Source organism: Aphelocoma coerulescens, chromosome 9 (genome assembly GCF_041296385.1).
Source record: "Aphelocoma coerulescens isolate FSJ_1873_10779 chromosome 9, UR_Acoe_1.0, whole genome shotgun sequence".
Lineage (NCBI taxonomy): Eukaryota > Metazoa > Chordata > Aves > Passeriformes > Corvidae > Aphelocoma > Aphelocoma coerulescens.
This window is the reverse complement of record NC_091023.1, coordinates 25,995,355-26,012,781: the sequence shown is the minus strand read 5'-3', so window position 1 is coordinate 26,012,781 and position 17,427 is coordinate 25,995,355. Positions and strand designations below refer to the sequence as shown.

The following is a 17,427-nucleotide window of genomic DNA, read 5'->3' as shown; positions in this document are numbered from 1 at the left end:
ACTTTCTTGCAGCTGGTCATCCTAGGACCCTTTTTACTTCTTTTCAACACATTAATAAGACAAAGACCTCAAAATATACATATATATATATATATGATCACAGTAAGGGATTGCACACTAGTACAAGTCTAAGAGCTGTGAGTGCATGGAAATATGAAAGATTCTATATTTGTTTGCATTTTCCTTCCTTGTGCCTTCACTGTGAAGGACACTTTATGAAAGGCCTGACATTTACAGTGATAACTACACTGGAACCTTACCTTTGCACATCTGCTGAGGTTTGAGGACGTAACCACAGTTGCCATTTACCCTGAATTTTGCTTCATTTAACTGCATCACACGTCCCTCAGACTGGTAGTTTAGGGCCACTGAGAGAGAGAAGCCAGGTGTCATTAATGAAGACAGTGTTACTTAGCCCACACACTCCAAAAGGGAAGGAAATCTTTCATGCAACTCTTACCTAACTGGCAGCCCACATTCCAGTAAGGAACAGGGTTGAAGTTGCTGGAGTCGATCCGATAGGCTGAGGGGTAGACCCTGGTCAGCTGCCTCTGGTTGTAAAGCATGAACTGCTCAGCCTTCTGCTGCACAGCCTGGTGGGCTCTGGTCTCACTGAACGACAGCACGTTCCCTGTGGAGCCTGTGCCATGGTACAACCGACAGACAGGTGACAAACAATCCCAGGGCACGGGGCCTGAGCCCACACCTCATCACCTGGGGACTAATTGAGGGCAACGTGAGATTTTGTCCAGTGTTACAAGGATAGATTGTCTTGTCTTACACAAATCATGTACCTTGGATAACTGAAGGGCACCAGCTCCCACCTCCAGGAGGGTCTGTTGTTCTCCCCTCAAGTTTGCAGATTTGAAAGGAAAGCCAAGCAAGAGCTCCAGCTAAAGAGCCCAAGCTCAAGAACGCCTGCTGGGGCCTTTCCTCCTGCAGACCCCTAGTGATGGCTCTGGGGAACCTACAGCGAAATCCCCTGCTGGCAGTGGGGGCAGGAGAGTCACTGCTGGCAGGGATTGCCCCACTGGGCCCTGGCTTTGCCCTCGTGCCACAGTAACAGCAGCACTCTGCCCCCTCCTCTCTCACGAGTGACAGGGACGTGCCAGCCCCGTACCGTCATCCACGATGTCCTGGGCTGCCACGGAGTTGGTGTACACCACCAGGTCAGACAGGGCCCGGCACAGCTTCACTGTCTTCCTGCGGCGGGCCAGCCTGCAGGGTTCAACCAAACAACACCAGGCACTTGCACTATTGAAGGCATATTTCAATCCACCTTTCTGTTGTTCTCAATCCCCCTTTCTGTTCTTTCAAACAAGGAAGTGAACAATTGTGAGCAGGGAACCACATGTGACAAACCTCCCCTGAGAGGGTTCTGGGGTGACTGCTCCCCTCTACCTCCACAGCCCATCCACACAAACAAAATGTTTCATTTAAAACATAATGAAATAGCTGCACCATGGCTGTTCTAGACAAAACCAAGGAGCATTTCAGTGACAGCAGACGCATTCTCAGTGGCAGTTTTTTGATTGCTTTTTCTTTCCATTCTCAGATGCAATAAGGTTGCCTGGGCTGTGATACACCTTCTTTAACCTGCACAGTTTGCTCTGAGCACTGTTTGCAGTGGGTGAAATGGGGCCTGGCATCTTTCCATGAGCAGTTACTGTCACTTCTCTGCAGTTTCAGGGTTAATTGCTGCTTGCAGCCTGTGACAGGTGACACAGCCAAAACACGGGGCTCACAGCAAACCCACCCCGACAGCTGTGTCACGTGTGAGACACATCATGTGTGACACACACGACACATGTGACACACGTGACCTGCTCTGGCACAGCCTCACACGCTGATGGCAGAGAGCAGCCCGTGGCTTTACCTGAGGGGCTCCCAGCTCACCTGTGGGGCTGTCCCGGCTCCTTCCCAGGAGGGTGCTGCTGGCTGTCCTCGTCATCCGAGGCACCGTGGGCTTTGGCTGCTGCCTTTGCAGCTCTCTGTGGGGAAAGAGCCAAGCAGGGCTGGGTCAGTCGGGGCTCCAGACACCCCCTTCCCGTGGCTGCTGCTGGGCAGGAGGGCAAGCTGGGTTTGCAGCTCCAGGGACAAAACTGACCCCTGGGGCTAGGCCAGCAGAGTTTCCCTGCTGTGGAGAAGGAACCTGGGGCTAGGCCAGCAGAGTTTCCCTGCTGTGGAGAAGGAAAGCCAGCACAGAGCACCACTCCACCCCACAGCAGGGACCCAGGCTGCAGCACGAGCAGCTCTGTGTGCTGGCCAGCCCAGCCAGGCCTCACAGCGTTATTTCTGCCAAGGGTCTGTCCAGCACAGGCCACTGTGTGCTTTGTGCCTGCCCTGCTCCCTCCCAACATGAGAGGACAACGCTGCTCCCTGGCTCCAGGGCACTGCTCCTGCTGAAATCCCAGTGGTTGTGTCATATTTAACAAACAGCAACACACAGCAGGGTCTAAATACACAGAGCACTGCTTCTGCCCACCTGTGCTTCCCCCCAGTTTAGAAAATTAAACATATTCTTTAGTGAAGGTGTGAAGAGAGTCTGGGCAAAATGCTCAAACATCATCTTCCTACTCCCTTTTGAGCCACATACAAATATTCACGTGATTCTAAATTACTACAGTATAAAGAAAATAGCTATGATAAAATAGATTAAAACCTCAAAAATCCCCTTTTTTCATAAGCACCTATGATTTAATACCTTCCAATTTCAGCATTACATCTTTTGTAACACTAAACACAGCTTCAAGTGAGAGTAAGTTAATTCCCTTCTCATCAAGAGGTAATTAATGTAACTAGGAGCTCCTTATCCTTTTGCATACAGCTCACTGAGCACAGATTTCTTTCCTCCTCTTGTCATACAAAGTATTGAACATAATTTAGTTTGCTGTGTTTAGTGCTGACATGAAGTTGACTATATTGGAAATCATTTGCATGGTTCACTTTGGAGTCTGAAGGTCTGCACTGAGGATGTTCCATGCAGTTAACTTTCAGGAACTGCCAATTTTAGTGTCTTTGTCCCTCCCCTGGTAGTTTTTAAAGAGGTGATTCATTTGGCACAAGAGCTGGCTGAAAATGTCACATATCAATACTGTTGGGTGGATCATTCTATATCTGCAAAAATATCCATAGTAACCAGTCTTCCCAGGCATCCCTTCAGCTGGAAAGGCATCAGGGGGCAGTTACAGGATGTCCCTGTTGCCTCAGCCTACAATACAGTCATTATTTTTAAAAAAAATCTGTATACACCCGTATTTTTTTCAGCAGAGGTGAAACGAACTGGCTTTCCAACCTGCTACATCCATTAGGATAACTAGCTGAAGTAATTAAATTATTGACAGACTTTCCAGCCCTTAGCATAACCAGCAGATTCCAGTGGCTGACGTTTGCCTGTGACATCTCACTCCACGGCATTTGTCTGGCCAGCAGCAAGCACAGGGTGCTGTGGGCAGTGCCCACTCTCAGGGACCACAGGCACTTGGAGCTCTCACCCCACCCTGAGTGGGTAACGTGCACTGAGCTGAAGGTGCTCAAGGAAACACAGCACTTCAAACTGATGTAAGCTTGGAACTGAAGTGTAAATACAGTCTGATACAGTCTGCTTAGGGAATTTTTGATGGCTCCTAGCTGGCTTCAGGGCAGATGGACTGATGGCTGATTAAATTCTTTGAAATGTCTCTTAATCACAAAAAACTGCTCAGATTATCAATCCCAGAGTTTGCTGCAGCCCTCACCATGGCTAGCACAGACCAAGAACAGCAGGGTCTGGCAGGCTGGGGCAGAGAGGCTGCTGGTGGCACAGGGACTGGGCTGCAGAGCTGCCCCTCTGCTCAGTCACCCACTCTACAGCACTCACTGACTCCAGGAGGAAGGAAGCTGGCAGCTGGATCAGCTCAGGCCAAGGCTGTAAATCCAAGGCTCAAGGCACTGTGGGAGTGTGGGAATAGGGCAGGCAGATGACAGGAGCACATTTGTCAGGATATAGGAACGGGAGGAAACGTGTGCACTGTCCCTCGTGGGGGCTGCTCCGTGCCCAGCTGTGAAATGAGAGCTCTCAGCTCTGCCTGGGTCGGTGCAGACATCACTGAAGAGCAGCAGAGCAGGCAGCCCACCCCAGCAGCTGCACAAACATAACCAGGACATGAAAACCAGGAAGAGATCAGGGAAGAACACATCTGCACAGAGCAGGAGCACAGAGCCAGCACTTGGCCACAGCAGCCCCTGGGAGCAGGGACAGTCCCAGCATGGTACTGCCCAGGGGGGGACACAGCAAAACTGGGCTCTGACTGAACAGACACCGTCAGCTGTGTGGGAAACAAGATATGCCAAGACATTTGTCTATGCTGCTCTTCTGCTGCTGCAAGTTTGATCAGAAAATCAGCAATTCCACAGCACAAGTAAAGATGATATTTTAGTCATGTGAGATGTTTTTGTTCATCCTTAAAGGTTCTCAATCTTCTGAACAGTATTAGGACACCAAGTGTGAACACACAGGCTCCCTCCTCGCTGCCCCCATGCCCACCAAGCTTGTCTGGAGCAGTAAAACACTGCCAGGGTCTCTGGAATGCTGCCAGTCCCAGAACAGCAACCTGAGCTCTCATTTATTCCACTCACCTTGTGTTTACCAAAGTTGCCCATTAATGATCGACCGTGAGACTTTTTTCCTCCTTCTTTTGCGTCCAGGTTCTGTGCAGAGAAAGTGCAATAAAAAGTGTAACTAGATACCTTCAGAAATGTCTTTAAAGAGTCTGCTACAGTCTCTAAAAGACAGAATTTCAAGCTCATACAAGTTCTTGTGTGTCACCCGTGTTCACTATCATGAAAGTACAGTTATTGCAAATGAGACAAAGTGAGTTAAAGTCTGATCTGTGCACACAAATTGAAATCCAAAATCCCATTACAAGACTTTTCTAATTTCTTTGTATACTTACTTGTTTAGAATCCTCTAACTGTAAAGAAAAATATTAACATTAGCACTCAAGACAACAACAAACCATGTAGAAAAAGCAGTCTAGCAAAACCAGGCAAGAAACAACAAACTAAGACGTCTGAGTGCTCTTGAAAGCAGCCACAAAGGAAAAGGGGAGAGGAAAAAGAATCTCCTAGCAGATAAATGTGGACTTTTCATAGGCAGCCTGCAGGCTGAGTTTCACATTGCCAGCCATGCCCCTAGACATCAGCTGGATAATTCCTGGCAGCATCTCGCTTCTTCTGTCAGGAACACACAGCTCTTCATCTTCTGAAGAGCAAAACAAAACTGAAGAATATTCCCCTAGCATTTCAGCTGGGTGAGTACTTCAGTGCTATGAACTCCAGCTACTCCCTGTTCAGTGCTGAGCTGGAGTCACTCTGGGCTTTCATGACGGTGAGGGCACTGGGGGCCCAGCAAAATCAATAACCTGTGTTCAGAGATTTGCTCAGAGCTCAGGCTGGAAGCCTCTGTAACATGTAGAAAGAATCTTTAGCAGATTTTTATTTCTTTTAATAGCAATTATTTGGGAAAATCAAAGGCAGATCAGTAAGGAAGGAATATAAATAACCAGTAAAAAAATAGGAAAATATCCCAACTGCTCCCTTTCTGGTCCATCAATTACACAGTAACTCCCAGAAAAGAGCTCTGTGACAGCACTACGCAAAGGCAGCTGATGAGCCACACAAGCACCAAAGCAGCATGATGTTTAACCAGTTAGTTTTTTCCCATCTAGTTCAACACTGCTATAAACTAATCTTCCAATTGTTTTAACTTATTATCTCTAGTTACTCAGCTCTGAATTTCTTTGAGACCCTTGGAAAAAACAACCTTCACACGGGTCACAGCAGGGGAAGAGATCTCTAAATGTTCCTTCATAAATTAAAATAAATCAATGAGAAAATTCCAGCACTTCGTATTACCTGAGAGATGTCTGAATAATGCACTGGCATTACTGGAGGATCTCAGTATTCTGGTCATGTGGATGACATGTGATGGGCAATCTCAGGTGTCACATCCAACCCCCCGATGGAAATTTGCATTCTTTAACCAAGACTGCCTCAAATGCTCTCCAGGGGCCAGTCCCTTCCCCAATACCATGGAGCCTGTCAAATGTAATTACCTCAACACAAAATGATACTGAAATGCTCTCCACTGACCATATTTACTGATATGAGGAGTCTGCTCTCTGCAATCCCACTTTTCTGACCTTGGAGGCCAAAGGGAACCAGCAAAGTGACTGGGTCATGCTGCAAAGCCAGTCTGAAATAACTCCTCTCCTGGGGCAGATGCTTCATCCTTCACTCTTACAGCCCCTTCCCAGCACAGCAAAACCTTCCCCAGACACTTCAAGCAGCAGCACAGGCCAAGGGAGTTTTCTGTCATCAAGGAAGGCTTCAGGGAAAAGTCTCCCAGGGCCAGTTCTGGAAAAACTGATAGGGGATACATAAACCCCACGGAGTGGGAAGACATGCAAAAAGCAGAGCTACACATACATGACTCTTCTGGCTACACTGGTTCCAGAGCAGGCACATCTCCACAGAAAATTCACTCTGTATTTAATGTCCCTGGAGTTTGCATCCAGTTCCTAAGCTCTTGGCTCTCTCATCTGAAGCCGTGGGCAGCACATGGCCCTGTCCAATCCTCACAGGGGCTGCGAAGGGAGAGCCCACGTACCTGCTTCAGGTTCACATTGAAACTCTGGTGAGTTGCCTTCAGCAGGGCTCGCACAGTGAAGCTGTCAGGATCCTCTTTGTCCCTGATTTGGGATTCTTTTAGCAGAGATTCCAGTTTTGTTCGTATAAAAGATTCCACCTGGTGCTGAGTTGCACCATTACCCTGAAAGACACCAGGAAACCCAGCTCAAGTAGATGCTCAAGTCCACCCCATTGCACACTGAGGGTCACACATTTCCTTCCTCTGCAAGGAAAGACTTCTTGCATAATCCTGCCTGATTCTGCTCTTCTACCTGTGGTTTAACTGCCCTTTCCCTTCTCCTTTTCCCCTCAGTCCTCCCAACACAGCTCACAGAGCCCCCCACAGACCCCCCCAGGACCTGGCCATGGGCTCTCTCTGCCTCACAGCCCTCACGAGCCCCACCTTCTCTTTCAGAAGAGCATGAATTCTCAGCTAATGCACTTAGAGACAACCTAAACATTAGACTCCTGCTCCAAACAGTTAAAAAAGGAAGCACTTCCTGTTAATAGTCATCCAGACTATACAGACTCAAACCAGTCTCTTACGTAAGGCACTTCAAGTAAAAATGAATCCTATGGAACAGCATGAATCTGACACAGGAATTAAAAACTTAGAAATTAAAAACTCTGCTAACAACTGTAAGTAGGACATGGAGTGTGCATGTAAGAAATGCAGAGCTGTCACACTCTGGAAGCTGACTGTGTGTACTGTACATACAAAGCAGGGCTTTAACTTGCAGTCATCCTCAATTTCATCAGCACTGTCCTCTTCTGAAACTTCTCCTTCCTCAGCATCTGCTCCAAGGCTGCAGGGCAACTTCTTACCCTAAAATGAGGAAAAAAACACCCCCAGTAAATGTGCATGTGGTCAGTGTTAGTTACTGCACCCAGTCTGCTCCTCTTGCTTTACCATCTGCTCCGAAATAAATCACCTATTAAACTTCTGTGATATTGCTTCAGTGCACAGAAATGTTCTCAGCCTACCTGCTTCATCAGTGGGAGACAGGAATGACATTCAAGATGCAGAAGATTGATTTTTAGGCTGCATTTTGAAATTATTAATGCTGCTGCTAACGAGTGGGTCAAATTCACTTCATGCTGGTACCTTTACACTGGCTTAAATCCATGAGTGTTGTTAGAATGACTCTTATATACACTTACAGGATGAAAATGATTATTTGAAATTGTTTGGCTAGTGAATCAATACTGCCTTTCAAAGGAAAATGTATAAAAAGAGCAAAAAAACCAGCAAAAAGATGAGAAGCTGGCTTACTTCTCAACAAGGTACTGATTCCTAAGTCTGATTTTATCTTTTCCAATAGAGCTGCTTAAATTGAGCAGGAGATGGGAGACAGAGCTTTGTGCAGGGATCCTGTGATGCTCGAGATAGAATTTCTCATTCTGAAAACAGCTCAGCTCCACAGCAGTCTGCACCCACAGGGCTCCAGCAGTGAGAGCTGGAGGATCACACTGAAATTACAACCTCAGATGTGCTGAAAAGCCAGCTCAGAAGCTGAGGTAAGAACCCAGAACACCCAGCCTCTCCTGCCTTTAGTGCAGGGCCGTGGGATTTCTCACGTGAGTGACATTACACACAATTCCCTGTGGATCCCTCAAACACCAGCCCCACGTTTGCACAGTTCATTAAGCAGCAGCTACCCCAGAAAACCGACGCAGTGAAATGCAAAATCACGGCTGAGCACTCAAAGGGCTTCTAATTCAGGGTCAGCTCTGTACTGTGCCCTGCAGTGTGTTCAAACTAACATCAGACTGGAACTGTGAATCCCTGTAGCCAGACTGATACCAAGGAGAGAGGGAGAACCAGAGTTTCCTGAGAGTTCACACAGAAGTAATTGCCCCTGGTGTCTGGGTAAATGAGACAATCTAATAGGGCAGAACTCTATTAATCATCCTCTCAGAGGTCTGCCTTGTGCTTCTTTCCTGTTCTATCCATCCTGGCCTTTGAAATTCCTTTCAGAGAAAATCTGTTTGGAGCAAGAGGCCCACACAATTAATCCTGCACAGAGCACCAACTCCAGGGCTCCGGGGCCTCCTCCAGCTCCCCCTGAGCTGCTCTTCTCCCATAAACACAGCAGATGGACCATGAACAGAGCTCCACTCAGTGAACCACAGCTCAGAGCTGGGTGAGGGGAAAGGCAGGAAATCTTCACTTTTCTGTCACTCCAAAATACTTTGTCCAAGGAAGGACTGTCAGATAATGTTTAGATACTAAAGGAGTATGAGCTGGTCCTCCAAAGAAAATCTACAATAAATATCACAAGCTGACTTTGTTGCATTCTGAACATGCCCAGCAGCAAGTTACCTTCACTAGAATTTTCCCTTTTAAATCCTGAGGGCTGGGAAGCTGTCTGGGATCTCCAGTGCTCACAGATGACAAGTCCAGTTTTTCACCAAATATCTCCTTCAGGTACTGGGCAATCTTCTTTTGCTGTTGAATACTGCAGTGGTTTTCAATGGACAGTATCACTGGAAACCTGGAAACAAACCCCCAGACACTGTCACAGCTGTGTGAGGAGAGACAACACCTGTGGATGGAACAGCTGAGTTCTTCCACAAATTTGCCCCACTGCTTTCTAAACTCGTGGTAGCCCAAGGGTTCTATGACAAGGAACCCCACACCAAATGAAGAACCACCTCCTTTAGTTCTGAAAGTAACACCTCGTATTTCTCATCAGTAACACCAAACTTTTGGGCTTGGTTGTTTTTTTCCCACACAGCCACTGTTGGGTGGGTTTTTTTTAAATAAAGAGAAGGAAGTATTTTCCTTTTATTCTCTTAGACAACTCAAAATTCTCTACACCCACTCATGATTTGAGACTGCTGTGTGTGTGTGTGTAGATGTATATATATATATATATATATATGGCTTAAGTCCACAGTTTTCATAATAAACTGTTATAAAGCACCATGGCAAATCAAACAGATTCAGAACGCTATCCCACACCTCAGTATTTCCTCACACTACACATGTGACAGCTTTTCAATTTTCTTGCTGAAATAAAGTATTTTCAGTAGGTAGAGAACATCACAGTATTGATTTTTCATGAGAATTTCCCTGTGGATGCGAGTGGGAAGTTCTATGGAAAGATATTCAGCAGTGTCAGACTGTCCAAAGCCTTACTGAGTTTAAGAGCACAAAAGGTTCAACTCAGGCAGAGCTCTCTGTCAATTGATGGGAAGAGCTCGTGCAGCTGAACAATAACAACATGGGCAATAAACAGGGGAACAGAATCAACCCTAATGTGTTTAAAGGAATATTTGCACTCCCTGGGCTCGATGGTTGTTTCCCATGTGGGATTAACTACGGAAAAACAGGTGTAGCTTCAAACCTGGCTCCACACTTACTCATTTTTGATGAAGGCGTATTTATTGATGGTTTCTGCCACGTCCCGGAAGAGGATTTTGGAAGTCAGGGTGTAGCCATGGTGCACCACGGGCTCCCCATCCGGGCCATCCCAGCAATCCACTGTTAAGACCAGAAAAGCCATACATCAAGAGATGCCCCCAATCTCAACCATTCCTGTGCTCCCACTGCCAGCAGAGCTCACCTGCTCAACCATGCAGGGGCCAACAAGGTTCATCCCACCTCTTGCCACCTCTCACTCCATCTCCTCTGACCTGCCAGCATAGCTCAGACTAACATGACAGTCAGTCAGATGAGAATTCTGCATCCTAGAACTGTTTCTTTCCCTTGTATTAAATTGAGGTTTTTTTCCTCATGTATAAAACTACAAAGTGTAATAGGTCAAATAACGTTTACAGCTACCTTGGGAAAGCAGTTTTTGCTTCTGAAGACAAACTATTTAAAAAGAATTTATCTTTTCTCACTCCCAATTTAACTTGCAGCTTTACAACTGATTGTATGAAGAGTAGCATCAAGTGCAGCACATGTAGAATGGACCAGCATAAGAATGCTTTTCCTAAGGAATGCCTGTACCCTGAATTTGCACCAAACTTGTCACTGCTGTTGCCTCTACAGGCAGTTAAACTTCCCAAGAAGAAAGCTGCAGAGCTATTCCCCAGGCTCTGAAGTAGCTATGATAGCTCTGAGGTCAAGCAAAATAATGCTGCTGAGTGTTCTGCAGGAGGCAATCGCCCAATTTTTTCAGGTTCATTTTCTCTAATTAATTTTTAAATAGAGATGAACAATATTTTTTCTCCAGATGACTTTTTGTAATGCTAGTCATAAAAAATTAATATTGAGTCTAACTTTGTCAAAAGATTTCATTTATTTCTGGAAAAGAAAAATACAAATACTAATCTAAAAATACGAATTTTTTTTATTATTTAAATCACGCAGGGCTTAAACAAGAATCCAGTGTGATCTCCACGTTCCCCCATGGCAGGGGGTTGGAACTGGATGATCTTTAGAACCCCTTCCAACCCTGACCATTCTGTGATTCTCTGGTGCCTGTGGTGCTTGCCTGAGGTGATCATGTGCAACAGAAAAATTCAGTTTTGCGTGGTGAGAAAGTGCTGCAGTGCCTGAGCCAGCCCAGCATCGGGCTGGGTGTTTGGCCCTGGCCTCATGCCCGGAGCAGCAGCCCTGGGAGCAGCAGCCCCTGGAGCAGCAGCCCCTGGAGCAGCAGCCCCGGGAGCAGCAGCCCCTGGAGCAGCAGCCCCTGGAGCAGCAGCCCCGGGAGCAGCAGCCCCGGGAGCAGCAGCCCCGGGAGCAGCAGCCCCGGGAGCAGCAGCCCCTGGAGCAGCAGCCCCGGGAGCAGCAGCCCCGGGAGCAGCAGCCCTGGGAGCAGCAGCCCCGGGAGCAGCAGTCCCGGGAGCAGCAGCCCCGGGAGCAGCAGCCCCTGGAGCAGCAGCCCCGGGAGCAGCAGCCCCGGGAGCAGAAGCCCTGGAGCAGCAGCCCCTGGAGCAGCAGCCCCGGGAGCAGCAGCCCCTGGAGCAGCAGCCCCGGGAGCAGCAGCCCTGGGAGCAGCAGCCCCGGGAGCAGCAGCCCTGGGAGCAGCAGCCCTGGAGCAGCAGCCCCGGGAGCAGCAGCCCCGGGAGCAGCAGCCCTGGGAGCAGCAGCCCCGGGAGCAGCAGCCCTGGGAGCAGCAGCCCCAGCCCACCTTCGACGCAGCGGCAGCCGGCCTGCAGCACCCGCGCGTACATCTCGGCCCGCGACTGCGACAGCAGCTGGTCCCCGCTCAGGTAGGTGTTGTGGGACGAGGCGATGAAGTAGTGGCACAGGGGCTGCTCCATGTCCTGGTGCACCTCGCGGTGCAGGGGGTTGGACACCTCGCACGCCGGGCTGCGCATGAAGTTGGTGAAGCCTGGGGGGCAGAGGGACACGTCAGCAGGGCACGGGCAGGAAATGGGCACGGACACGGCAGAGAGAACACTCTGCCAAAGCTGAGGATCAGTGGGTACAGGCTCTGGGACGGAGTGGAGGCAAACTGACTCAGAAGCAAATGCCTTGTTCTTAAGAGAGTTCCTTGCTGGCACTCCTGGGCTGTGAACGGCAGTGCCCTGAGCGAGTGTGGGGACACACAAGGCAGCAGCCACCCAAAGGAGAACCGTGGATCAGCAGCCAAGTCACTGACCCAGCCACCTTCGCTTCAGTTTTCTTCTTTCTGCAAGCTTATTCAAGAAGATGGTACTTGATTTATAACCCTCTAAATGAGAGCAGCACTAAACAGAAAGTTCTAAAAATACCTCTTTTAAGAATTAAACATGTGAAATATTTGCAAAGGACAGTGCAAACAATACCAGCCCTGAAAGGAGCTCAGAGATAAAAGCAGCAGCAGCAGGTTAAGAGGAGCAGAAATGCTTGCAGAAATATTTTTTAAGTGTCACTGCTTGTTTGTTTTACTTTCCTCATTTCAGCTGGAGTGCAGCACCCTGGGTCACATCAGAAGCTTGTTGAAGGGAGGCCATACCCAGGATTTAAATACCATGTGGAGGAAGATTCCTACTTTCCCCCTTTGACACTGAGCCATGCCATAAATCAAATCCCTCCTGATGGGAGAGAATTTTCTAAAAGTCCTTGCAAGGAGTTTCAAAGATAAACTGAGACTTTTCCTGGAGTTTCAATGCTGCCAGATAGTTGTTTATTAAGTCTTATCAGAGGAACAGAGCCACCAGCGTGACCCAGGTACAGCACAGAGCACTGAAAGCAGGAGAGAAGTCTAATTATCAAGATTTACACGGCCTTTTAAAGATAATTTAACCAATAGTTACTAAAAATGTATATTATTTTCACTTTCCTACCAATTATTCAGTAACACGGGCAGGAACTGCGGAATTTTCTATCCAATCATCCCAAACTACTTTTACTGCAGAGCATGGAGCAGGAGAAGAAGGAGAAGGCTTAGAGAACAACAACAGTCCTCCATTTTGATATTTTTTACTCTTATCTATTTACCACAAAGAGAAGCCCAAAACCTCTAAATTTTTCACCCTGTGACAATCTTACATCGTAGTCTATCACCTAATTCACACCACTGTATTTTCTAGTTCCTGTCTGATCGTTGGTAATTTTTTCCAAGGTTGGAGGTTAAAACAGTGTTGTTCAGGGGGGTAAGAACCCTTAAAAACAGGCAGAGAAATATTCTTGGCACTCTGGGTTCCTACACCCCTCCCCAAATCACCATGTACATTATGCTGCTCCATGGAAGCTTCCTTCTGGGCAAAGGAACTCACCATGGCATTTAATCTATTTCATCCCAGCTCTGAGTCTGATTTGATACTAAATTGGATTCTGAGTAAACATACAATTTGCAATTGTGAATCAGGTATTAAATTGCATTTGTGAATATGTGAATCATGTATTAAAACCCACTGAAAATGCAACTATCCATACTTTATTTCACAGAAGCATAAATGAATGGATTGTGCAGGATCCCAGATCTCCAGAGCGAGGGCAGAATGAACACTTGGCTTTCATTACCTCACTGGGAGCAGGCTATAACATAAACTACATGACAGGACAGTTTGTGTTTGTCTTACAAACACAAAGTGAGCAATAAATCCCCACAGCCTCAGGCATCCATCCCCACTCCTGGAGGATGGCTGTGATGGATGGCTGGAGAGCTGCTGCCTCACCCCACCTACTCACATCTCCCCGGCTCACAAAAATGCACCCACGCTCCCAACTGTTGATCCAGGGGCCTTTGTGTCACAGGCAAACAGCAAAAGCCTCACCAAAACACCATCAAAGCACTTCTACTCCACTGCAGTGCAGCAAGACAAAACTCACTCTGACATCAAAACTTTTACCTTCAATCCCAAGAACATTTTGCTTCTTGTTTTCTTCTGACACTTCAAACTTCTGTATGATGTCCAGACAATATTCTGGTGTCACATTATTCATCTGCACAAAAACAACAGTAGTGGTACACTTATTTTTAATGCCATGTCACCAGCATGTGAAAATCTACTTAACTTGGAGGAGACAAATAGGAGTGAGAGATAGCCATCAATTAAAACCTATGACATTTTAGTCACAAGATTAAAATTAGCTGTTTAGCAGCCTTAATAATTGTACTGGCCAATACTGCTGAAATGAGAACTATCACTTTATATTCTTTAATATAATCTTCTTAGACATGCAAAAAGATTTGGCAGGCTCTGATTTCATTTTCATGCATTTTCCACTCCTATGATTTCATTACTTCCAAGGGAGTCCACTATAATACACAGGCTAGGAGAGAAATAATTAAATTCTGAAATGAAAACCAGCAGCTTTTCTGAAACAAATAGGAATTTTGTCAACAGCTTCAGCTAGCCCACAGCTGAGGTTCTAACTGATTTGTGGGGCACTTACAAGTAGACACTTATATTTCCTTCAGAACTAAAGGAAAGAAGCAGCTTCCATCACTCATCTCATCTTTCCTCACTGCCTTGAGTTGTAGAGAACCAAAGGGAGAACGAGGACTGGGTGGATTTCATTTCTCCACGACCAACACCACAGGAAGACAACACTCAGACCTCTGGCACTTTACTTGTGCCATCATCCTGTTCACTGTACAGATAAGCCAACCATCCTAAGATACTGCAGGAATTACATGGGATAATATAAAAAAAGAACAATTCAGTAGAAAAAATAACTGATTATCCTTACTCAAGTTGGTGTTTGACTGCAAACACTGCTCAGAGGAGGCCCTGTTCTGGCACGAGCTGGCTCAAATTAACTTTTCCATTATCCCTCATGGCTTCTTGCTGGCCCACTGTGGGGGTCTCACATGCTCTAGGAATGGAAATGTCTAATCTAGCCCAAAGATGCATCTGCTGGGGAAAGTCCACTCATTTGTGCTTTTTTAATTGCAGCTGGAGAGATGATAACTTTGGCTACTCGTTTTTCTGTTACAATTTAAAGTACTCCACTAAAAATAATAAGGGGTATTCTCCTAAACAGGGAGTTCTCCTAAAAAAGAAGCCAGTTTAGCAAGCTAACAAAAACCCCAACCCGCTTTTGTTCTGTCCTCAGGCTGCAGAATAGTGAACATCTTGCCAAATGAGTAGCAGATGGAGCAGGACAGACTGTCCACAGATTTCCAAGCATCCAGACAATAGCAAAACCAAAATGCTGTTTGGGTGAGGGCACTGGGGAGCTGCCTCCTGGCTGGCAGCACGATCAGCTTTTGAGGCAATGCTGCCCTGCCCCAGGATGTTGTTGGCACTGGGTACATTCAGGGGGATCTCCCTGATCTCCCAATGCTGGGTACTGGGAAGGGGCACAGGAGAGCAAGGAGCTTCCAACCTGCCCAGCCAAGAGGTTCATCTCCAGGAGCTGCTGGTTTCACTTTTTTTATGGTTTGCTTTTGGAGCAATGCTGAGCAGAGCAGTTCCCCAGACAGCTCTGCCCACTCAGTGTTCTCAGGAGGGCACACAGAACAAAAAGAGGATGCAGAACGTCAGACCTGACCGTCAGCTCAGGGTTTCTGCTCCCTCAGGAGTTCCATAATGTCCTTGTACACCCCCCTGTCACGTGTTCCTCTTCCTGCTCCAGCTCTCTGAGCACCCTCTCACATCACTATCCTGGGCACTTCAAAAATCATCCAAAGGAGCTCCAACACTTTCTAGAAGCATTTCAAAAAACAGTAAAACCTTCAGAATTCTCTTCTGCTACATCTGTGCTTTGCCCTCCACCCCAAGTTAATATTTTCCATAAGATCCTTTCTCTATACTGGAATGTGAGTACATGGCCATAGACATGGAGGCAGATATTGCCATACCTTCTGTTCCACCTTCAGAAACTGGGCAAGCTCTTCAGCAGTGAGATGATCCTTCTTGTCACTGTAGCTTAAGAGCAGTAGGTAGAGATCTCGACGCAGGGACATCATCTTGTAAAACACAGAGAATTCTTCAAAGTTCAGGGTTCCTTGGTTCTCATCTGTGTCTGCCTCCTAAGAGGTAAAGGCACTCAGGTAAACATGCTCAACACAGGAGAAATCAGGGAATAAAACAGATCAAGACTTGTGTACACCAACAGAAATCTAATAAATTCTAGTCTGCAAGACTGTTCAGACACAAATTCTAAATGCTAAAATAACTGCAAAATTACATCATCTCTTGGGTTTTTGGTGAAAACAGTTACCAAACTAAAGCCACAGATTCCCTATGAGACTCTAGTTTCCTTCTTTAATTTCAGATTTATTTCCCCCATAAAGAGGTTCACCCTGGACTTCTTTCTGATCTCTTGCCCTCCTGTATGCCCTGCAGCTAACCTGGATTAAAACACAGCAACAGGCATAACAATATCACCCCACGGCTTCCCCAACAACAGTCTGGTGTCTTAAAACATTCAGGACATCAGAGTCTTAAATGCACATTAATTTAATCTGCAGCACTCTCAGCCCCAGCAGCACTCTGCAGAGGGGACAACTCTGCGGCAGCACTGAGACTCCACACCAAAATATACACCCAACATCTCCAGTCTTGATTTTCTGTTTCTCCTCAGAGATAGGAAGAGAAGAAAACAGTACTTAGCACACACTAATATAAGCTTTTTCCTGTGAACATCTGCCTAAGAGGATTGCTTTGGATTTTCAAAACAAGGAATATATTCTGGAGAACGGCTGGCAGGCACTGTGTGGGTCTCCATGCAAAAAAGAACTGCAAACTCCTATCACAGCAAGTCAGCTGAGAGGAAAAGAATTCCCAGCTAAATGGTGTTGAACGGCATTTTTAATCATTATATCTATTACATGCCTTTATGACATTTATAATCTGTGGGAACAAGTATAACCCAAATTCATCTCTGCAACACCACCCCACCAGATTCCACACTCCAGGTGTTTGGGAGTAACTCCAGACTTCAAAGATGTATCTCTAATGGGGATTTTATGCCCAACAAACAAAGTACTTTTGACCATAGAAGATTCTTCAACTTTCCCATGTTTTACAGCAAACCAGCTTTCAGCTGGTACTGGTTTGGAAAAGTGAAGAAGACATTTTCTGCTCTCCATTGTGTCCTTGGCTTATCTTTCCTTTCCTACAGTAAACACAAGGACAGGTGGAAGGAGCTGTTTTCAGACAACAGAAGTAAAAAAAAAGAAGTTTCTAAATCAATCAAATCGAAATGGCTAAATATGAGGAAATCGTTAAAGAAAACCTAGTTTCTTGCATAAAGCCAGTTTCTATTAAATAATTTTCCCCAAAGGAAATGAAAAAATATTTCAATAGCAACAGAGTAGCTTCATTGTCCATCAATGTCAGCATTGAACAATTCAGTTCACAGAGCTGAAGCCAACAATGCAGCTGAAAGAGTAACACCGATAACTTGTCTTCGGTGTGCTCCTT

General features: G+C 46.4%; 1 protein-coding gene across 4 annotated transcripts in view; it reads right to left on the bottom strand.

Annotated features, from left to right (window-relative positions):
* Positions 1-17,427, bottom strand: part of PLCH1 (phospholipase C eta 1) — a 58,579-nt gene that overhangs the window by 8,807 nt on the left and 32,345 nt on the right. For 2 of the 4 annotated variants that reach the window (XM_069024533.1, XM_069024535.1), the window contains exons 6-18: positions 15,861-16,031; positions 13,903-13,996; positions 11,754-11,957; positions 10,036-10,156; positions 8,993-9,164; positions 7,388-7,495; positions 6,650-6,811; positions 4,935-4,952; positions 4,618-4,689; positions 1,897-1,991; positions 1,121-1,218; positions 461-640; positions 261-368 (exon numbers count right to left, since the gene is read on the bottom strand). In XM_069024533.1, coding sequence (XP_068880634.1) covers positions 261-368; positions 461-640; positions 1,121-1,218; positions 1,897-1,991; positions 4,618-4,689; positions 4,935-4,952; positions 6,650-6,811; positions 7,388-7,495; positions 8,993-9,164; positions 10,036-10,156; positions 11,754-11,957; positions 13,903-13,996; positions 15,861-16,031 — 1,603 coding nt within the window. The remainder of the gene's footprint in view (positions 1-260; positions 369-460; positions 641-1,120; positions 1,219-1,896; positions 1,992-4,617; positions 4,690-4,934; positions 4,953-6,649; positions 6,812-7,387; positions 7,496-8,992; positions 9,165-10,035; positions 10,157-11,753; positions 11,958-13,902; positions 13,997-15,860; positions 16,032-17,427) is intronic. The other 2 variants (XM_069024534.1, XM_069024536.1) reach the window with 1 other exon arrangement.